The sequence below is a fragment of the Barbus barbus genome, assembly GCF_936440315.1.
Source record: "Barbus barbus genome assembly, chromosome: 10".
Lineage (NCBI taxonomy): Eukaryota > Metazoa > Chordata > Actinopteri > Cypriniformes > Cyprinidae > Barbus > Barbus barbus.
Window position 1 is genome coordinate 21,798,460 of NC_136738.1, and position 8,349 is coordinate 21,806,808.

Consider the following 8,349-nt stretch of genomic DNA (forward strand, 5'->3'; position numbering starts at 1 on the left):
GGGTGTGAGAGGATCGGCGGGTTAATGGCACAGGTCATTACTGGGCCCAGTAAAGTGTGTGTACTGGGCTGATCTGGCCTGGAGAACAGTAGGCAAGAATTTGGGGTGGAGAGGGAGGCAGGGAGGGTGGAATGGATGGATGAGGGAAAACGGGAGTTTTAATGCTCGAGGAAATAAATAAGAGGGGTGGGAAGAGGAGAGGGGTCCCCTGTTCCACCCCTCCCTCCCACTCTCTCTTTCATTCACATGTTCCAATTTATGGCTCAGCATTTCCTATCTCCAAGACTCCCCACGTTGAGAAGACAGAGAGGGAGAGAGCAGAAGAGAGAAAAAGTTTGAAGATGTTTTTGAAAAAGATTCTTAGATAATACTAAGAAAAGCATGAAAAGTGTGTGAAAATCATGTTTGATTTAAATTATTCTTATTTAAATTACTTTTGTTGGTGTAAATAATAATAAAAAAAGTTAGATCATTTTATTTTAAATAAATAATTTAATTTGAAATAATTAAATGACTAAATTATATATAAAATATAAACAAAGATCATTGGAGCATATTTTACAAGAAATTTTTATTTTTTTAGTCTTTTTACTTTAAAAATTCACATTTAATTTGCTATGTTACTTTCAGTTTATTAATAATTATTTGTGAAATATACTAGCAATTTCTGAGTTAAAATTATTTCTACACCAATTTGTTTTTGTTTTTTCCCAGTGTGGTAGTTGCCAGAGAGTTTTTAAGGTGTTCTGGATGATTACTAGGGTGTTGCTTTGTGGTTGCTAGTGTGTACTAGGTGGTTGCTTACTGGCCTGTGGTAAATGAACCCATGCCAAGTTTCTTTTATAATCAATAAGTCTAATTACCAACATATGCGATAACTGTACATTTCTCCTAAGCTGCAACATTTAAGTCCGTAACACAAATGGTGTTACACATCGTTTACTACTTGAATGTAGCAAGGATGAACAAAAGTAATAGTGATGCTTACCTCAACTAATAATGTAATTGCATAGTGAATATAAAAACAGTCCTCTGCTCCTCACTTCAGAAAATATATCAGTTTTTAATCTATGTGTGTGGTGTGTTTTGTGTTGGTGTGTGTGTGTGTGTGTGTGTGTGTGTGTGTGTGTGTGTGTGATATATTGATGACTCTCTAACCCTTCATAAGTCACAAAGAGGTTGTTTTTTTGGCCGGGTTGCTGGAATAAAGAACCTGAAGAGGAGAGAAATAAATCCTGGGACATGTGCAGAGGCTCTGAAAGGAGGAGTGGAGATCTTCTCACACTCATCTTTTCACCAATAGCTAAGGATGGATGGCCCTCAATCAGTCTTAAACTTGCAATGACTCAGACATTCACACACACACACACACACACACACACACACACACACACACACGTTTACCTATAGCAAGACTTCTGTTGTTATTAAATAAAGCAATTAAATAAAATATTGAAATACATTTTTTTAAATATAAAAAGAAAAAGAAAAAAAAAATTATTCATTATTTTATTTATGAATTACCACTTTTCCAAAAACAAGTTTTTTTTTTTTAGTTCCGTAAACTTATTTCAGCACCAAAGCATTAAAAACATACTTGTTGATATCAGTAGAAAAAAAGCAAAACATGATTTTAGAGCCTGCAGTTAATGAAGATCGCTGCATTTTCCATTATAATTTGATTTTCAACATGTATTGTTTTATTTGTTTATGTGACATTTTTTTATTACTTGGTCCTCACAAGTATGCACACACATTCTCTTACATACTTTATTGATTGGTTTTACTAACATTTCCCTCTCATTAAAGAGTTAATGAAACTGACCTCTCTGTGAATTCACAAATTCTCAGGCAAATCGATCTGTTTTTCTCTCTCCAACATGCGCGCACACACACACACACACTCACACAGTGGTTGGTCAAGCCATATATCAGTGAGATATACAGCATATATTGGCATTTAGTGGAGAACAATAGGACACCCCGTTCTACTTTCTCTTCTTTTGTCTCATTTTGTTTTGGCTGGATTTAGCTCCACTGATGAGCTGAAGAATGAACACAAAGAGAGAGCAGACCCCTACATCCTTCTCACAATACGCCCACCATCATCAGAGAAAAAGTTATCACCTCAGGAGAGAAGGACAGGAGAAGATGGCTTTAAGAAAAGCACTGCAGTGAGGTCAAATTAGTGAGGTAATCTCTTCAAGTTGTCAGCGGATATAAGGCAGCTATATGTAAATGTAAAAGGTGGCAAGTTAAAGTGTGTGTGTGTGTGCGTCCTCGCAAAGAGAAGGGTTTTAAGTCTTACTTTGATCTTTCCTACTTCTCTGTCCCACCTCTCCCCCCTCTGTACTTCTTTTTCTTTTTTTACCTCCTTGTAAGAAAATCAAGGCCTATTAACCCTAATCTCACTTAATGGCATCTACCTCTCCTTTTGTCCCAGGCGATGGGCAACAGACTCCTTCCATTCAGCCTCTCGCCCTCTTTCACGCGCCTGGCCGGACTAATCCCCTTTTGCAGTGGGACCGATTATTCCTCGTATTTTATCATTATTCTTATGATTATAATCTGCATTCTCATTCATGCACCCCTATCCACAAGATGGAATTGCTTTTCCCTCCTTTCATGGCTTTCACCGTGCCCTGAGATTGAAAGAATTGCTTCTTTTTTTCAACCGCCAAGTCTTCGGAGGGGTGGATGTCAGAGTTTGGGTGCTGGAGAGGGTGTTGTTTGTAATTTAGGTAAGTGAACTCCTTTGGTGGAAACACATTTTCCGGGCGTTTGAATATGTGGTTCACAGAGAGTACTGAATGGAGCTACACCGGACCGTGTAAACGCATTTACCGAACGAGGGAGTGGATTAAACATGATGAAGCTGGAGAAAGAGTGTCTGCTAATTATTACAGGGCTGCCGGGTTTGATGTTTGGGGAGTTGAATGGGGTGGGTTCAGGGAAGGCTGGGGTGAAAGAAAGCCTCTGTCCTTGTGCTGCAAAAGGGGTGCACAATTAATTATTTCAATCCGTTTGGATGCAGCCGAGCACAAACACATGCACACGCTTACTACAGAGAACGAGATGTAAAAACAGGAAATGTGCTGAGAGATTAACTTTTGCACTAGTTTCAAACAACCGATGCACACACACACACACTTTCAGTATTACTAGTTTAATTCTTAGCAAACACAAAGAAAAGAACAACTGTATGGGAAACATATATAGGAGCATTTTGCAAAAGGAAAAAGTGGTAACACTTAAAAAAGGTTTAGTTAGCCAAATGCAAATATGCACATTCAAGTTGAAATGTTAAAAATGTATTAGTATATGTGGTAACTGACATGAACCAAAATGTAATAAATGCTGTAAACGTTTTGCTCAGTGTTTGGTTTAGATACTTAAGGGCAGTTTACCAAGAATGTTCATAAATCATTTGTCTACCATCATGGCATTTCAAAACCATGTATCTTTCTTTCTTCTGTGGAACATAAAAATGTTTGATTTCTTCATTTGTCTTCCACAGAAGAAAGTCAAACAGGTTTGGAAACATCAAGATGGTGAAGAAATTATGAAAGAACTTTAGTTTTTGGGTGAACTATTCCTAAAGGTTAACAAATTGAACCTTTTTCTAAAGTGTTACCAAAAAATGAACCAGACACCCCACCCTTCACAGACATTAAAAACTGCATGTGGTTCTATTGTTCTTTTTTAGCCTTCCTCCAAGTCATGTTGGAATCATTTTGGGAAACGTGTGGCGGGATTAACATGCACCATCCGTGGGGTCCGGCACACCCCACACTGGCACACCGGGCTCTCTGACATGCTGCCTGACCCCCATGCCAAGAGCTCCTCCTGGGTACCCTGAGGCAGAAGAGGGCACTTTGCTGCACCCATTTGATGCTCAGGAGGGGAAAGCAGAAACTGTCCTGGCCCGGTAAGAAATGGCCACCCCCCTGTCAGCAGCAGACGTGGTACAGTCCCGCTGACACCCATCCCGATGCTGACCTCGCCCAGCAGACGCCTCATCTCCTGCAAGGAGGAGCCTAGGAGCAGAATGTAGTTACGGGCCAACACCAGCGTGGAGATCTTAGACAGGCGGCGTCCTGACGGAGGGGCTCCAGGAGGGAGGTAAGGGTGCTGCAGTGCTCCACCTACACCGGTGGGAGAAGAGTAGGGCACCATGACCTCCCGTAAAGCATCCATGGCTACGTTGAGGTCCTGCATTCTCTTCCTCTCACGACTGTTGATCTTTCTCCGTAGCTCCTGTTGCTCTTCCATACTAAGCTCACGAGGGGGTTTTGAAGATCTGTGAGGCCCCTGAAGACCACCAGCACTGGAGCCTGGTCCTCCTGCTCCTGTTACCTGTACCATTCTTGGCATGAATTGCTGTAAAGAGCCCTCACCCTGCTCTCTGCACCTAAAGCCAGGCACAGCCTGCATTCTGAGAGAAGATAGATATTAAGAAGACATGTTTAAGTCAATAAAATAAAATAGAATACAAATTTTAAAAATCAGCAAAAAAGCTTTGGGATTTACAGATTGTGTTGAAGGGAGTGTTCTATCAAGAAACAAAAAATATTTTATTCTTTAATTATCATCACCATGACATTCCAAATTAAGTTTGACTTTCTTCCTTCTGTGGGACATATTTTGAGAAATGTCTGTTTTTGTCCTTATGATCAAAGTGGGGTTATAAACAAATTTGGACCCCTGTGATTTTCATTGCACAGAAACATCTTCAAAATATCATCCCTTGGGCTCCACAGAAGAAAGAACAAAGTAAGAAAAGTAAGTGAGTAAATTATGGCAACATTTTCATTTTTGGGTGATCTCTTCAAAGTTCAGTTGTCTCAGTCCCACTAGTAGGCAAAGACTTTACCTTCAAGCTCTTGGTCCACACACTCCAGATCTTCTTCCAGGGATTCTTTGAGTAACAATAAAGCAGTTCACTTCTTCAAGTCCATATTCATCTAGTCGTGAGTTAATCTTCCTAAAAACAGTAATGGTTAAATGCTCAATGAGATCGTTTACTCTTTTGTCCACGTAGTTGTCCTTCATAGAGATTTTTAAACTGTGGCTAACTAACACACTCCGAAGAATATGAGAGAAGTACTGCTGTAATGAGCTAAAGACTTACTCTTTCAGTCTCTCTCTCTTTCTGCTCCTGACGCCCCCTCATCTGCTCTCCATGCTAATGATTTGATCATCATTTCCAGTGGTTGAAAACCTTGATCGTGAGCACATGCCCCATGTTTAATGAATGGGATTGTCTTTATTTCTGCATATATCAATGCAATACTGTGACATTTTCTTGCCTGCGTGGGATACATTGTGACATTGATAATCAGCTGTTGAATGAGGAAGCAAATGAACAAGTGAGCCAACAAACAGGAGGCCTAATGATTCTCGTCACAGGTGGCACACCGGACATCCCCAGGATAAGACTGATTGTAAAACATACAAATGGTGTAATTATCTCCTTTTCCAAACTATTGAGACACTTTCATTTAGCCTCCCTCTAAACGTGAGAGGAAGGAAGAGACGTAAACAGAAAGCATGTTGTTCACGTTGAGAGCAGGAGGTGAGAACATAGAATCTCCTGTTTGTCTGGCAGGGGTGAGAGGAGGGTAAGAAGGTGGCGGCACCCGGTCCCGGTGAATGGTATCATGGCATCCATGCGCACATACTCATAGGCTCAGACAGGAAAGAGAATTTAAAGAGCAATCACAACGCCAGGCACCTGCAGGGCAACAGAACACAACCTGCCAGTGTGTTGGGGTGTGTGGAAGTGTGTGTGCCTCTAGCTGACCTATAAAAGACAGCCTGTGATGGATTAGAGCTGGGATGTTCGTCAGCTGTACGTTTGTGAACGTGTGTGTGAAAAGAAACGGCAACAGAAAGGAGGGAGGGCGAGAAGAGAGGGCCGAAAGGGACACCTGCTCTGACACAGAGACAGAGAGAAGAGATGAAAAAGAGAGGGAAAGAAAGAACCTGGTGTCCACCCGCAACACCGCCCCCCTCCCGCTCTCTCCGTCCTTCCTTCCAGCTTGTGGGGGGTTGAATGGGGTGGCGCGGTGCCGGGGGGCTCACATCCGTACCCCCTGCCCCCAGCGCCCATTGCCTCCGTGGGTTTCATGGCGAGGCTGAAGCGGGTCAGGGACCGGTGGAGCCAGGCAGGGGGGAGATGAGGGCTGTCTTTGTGGGGGTCAGTGTGTGCTCCGTCTGGGCCAAGCCGGCGAGCTTGGGCTGGGTCTCTGGAGCTGCACCTGGGGGTTCAATCAGCTCTTTCACACCAAGACTGTTTCCTGTAGTTACCAGTAAAACGCCTGGCTGAGGTGGTGTTCACTTGGCACTGCTGGGGTTCCCATCTCTGAGACACACATGCACGATAACTTAATGCAGCTACACAAAACACATGTTTAAACTGCCCTCATGCCATACTAAAAGGGAAAAACTATATATTTTAAACCTAATGTCTTCACCTAATGTATCACAGATGGATTGCTGTAAATGATATGTTTTTATGTTCATTGAGGGATGAATCAAGATCAGTGAAAGATGATTATGCATCTTGCCATTTTGAATGAGATTATGCAGCCTCAGTGAATGGACAGAGTGTCTATGGATCCATAACAAAATGCATAAAAATGTCTTCAAAATTTAAGGCCATAAAAAAGATCTAACATAAAAAAGAAAGTCCTAAACGTTGCTGTGCATGAAAATCAACAATAATTTAGTATACCATATGTACGGTAGTAAAAAGTTTCACTTTCTTAAATTAATTAATGAATATAATTAATAAATGTATATATATATATATATATATATATATATATCATATTGATTTACAACTGCTGTTAAAAAATAGTCATGTAATATAATATCCCTAATCACTATTTCAAAGGAATTGATGTAGTGTTAAAACCTTCACTACATGAAATTATTGCACTAAAGAGTCTTAAAATGTTGTAAATTTCATTCTCTTAAACCTTCAGATACCCTGTTGAATATAACAAACAGGTAATATTGGCTTCAGACCCAGTCACCAGTCACTTTTATTGCATAAAAAAGAGATGCCAGGACATTCTGGAAAATAGCTGCTTTGTTTCACAGAAGATGAAAAACCTGACCCCTGATGAAAAAATTTAGAACAACGTAAGAGTGTATAAATGATCAATCTTTAGGCCTTTCTGTCATTTTAACATTTCTAAGTTACTGTCTTACAAATACATATTATCGACCACACATTTTGCAACAAATTCCTCACTCCATTTCCTTATTTCTAGAGTTTATGCGAAGGGCAACATGGATCCTGCAGCACAAAGGCAAAACGGGTGACCAGTGGGAACTCAATGACTCTCGGACAGACACCTGAGCTTAATTACCCAGAAACAAAACCACAAACAACAAGAAAACATTGCACATAAAGAAGTTGGACTACCTGTGCTAACTTTGACAGCTTGCACTGCTAACTCTTTTTCATGATTTGGAAGGTCACAACACAAGCTGATGCAAAAATCAGTAACATTGAAACGGAGAAGGTCTGCTTCCATATTCATTACCAGACCATGGATGCCGAGAAACGTCTGCTAAATGCCGAGCGTGATATTTCAACCGCCGGCTGGCCAGCCCTTCGCCAGCTTGTGTCCGTACTGCACGTACTGCGGAGCTGTCTCGCACACCAACAAACCTGCATAAAGAAAAGTTCTAATGAGAAATTAACAGATGTCACAACTTTATTCTCTCTTTCTCTCCCCTGGAGGGAAGCAGGTGTGGAGGGCGAGACTGGAGGGCCTCAAACTCCCTTAGACGATTCACGTTCACTTTCACGAATGTGTATCTGGTGGAGATGCTGTAAAAAAGTTGATGTGGGGGAGGTGAGCTGTCTAGAGCTTCAGAGGGCTGCGAACCCCGCTTGACGTGTTGCTCTGGGCTGGCGGCCATGGATATGAGAAGATTACAAGCTGTTAATAAGGCGGAACCAATGAGCTGAAGGCTGGGTATTGTGACTCCCAGCATGCTCTGGGAAAGGTTGGCCTGGACAGAACGGTTGGCTTCTCAGATGGATGAGACAAGGCGAAGAGTCACCCCATGGGCCTTTTGTCAAGTTACCAAAGAACAGTTGACACAACAGATTCAAAATCATACACAGTCGCTGAAGTCCAGAGAGTGCTGGGGATAGTTCTTTAAACGCACGCTCTGAAGCAGTCCTGCTGAGGACACACTGATTATAGCCGTCACGGGCTACTCAGTGCCAGCTGCCGTGTGTGTCACATTTCACTAATAAGAGCACTCACTTTGACACGTCACATTGAACATATGCATTGCAGAATGCTGTGCCAAAAGGCTTCATGT

General features: G+C 41.7%; 1 protein-coding gene across 1 annotated transcript; it reads right to left on the reverse strand.

Moving 5' to 3' along the window:
• Nucleotides 1–3,729: 3,729 nt before the first annotated feature.
• On the reverse strand, nt 3,730–4,434 carry LOC306875830 (oligodendrocyte transcription factor 1-like; the record flags this gene model as incomplete). The annotated part of the gene is made up of 1 exon (XM_079426576.1): nt 3,730–4,434. The coding sequence occupies one exon, from the start codon at nt 4,432–4,434 to the stop codon at nt 3,730–3,732; it is 705 nt and encodes a 234-aa protein (XP_079282702.1).
• Nucleotides 4,435–8,349: the final 3,915 nt, after the last annotated feature.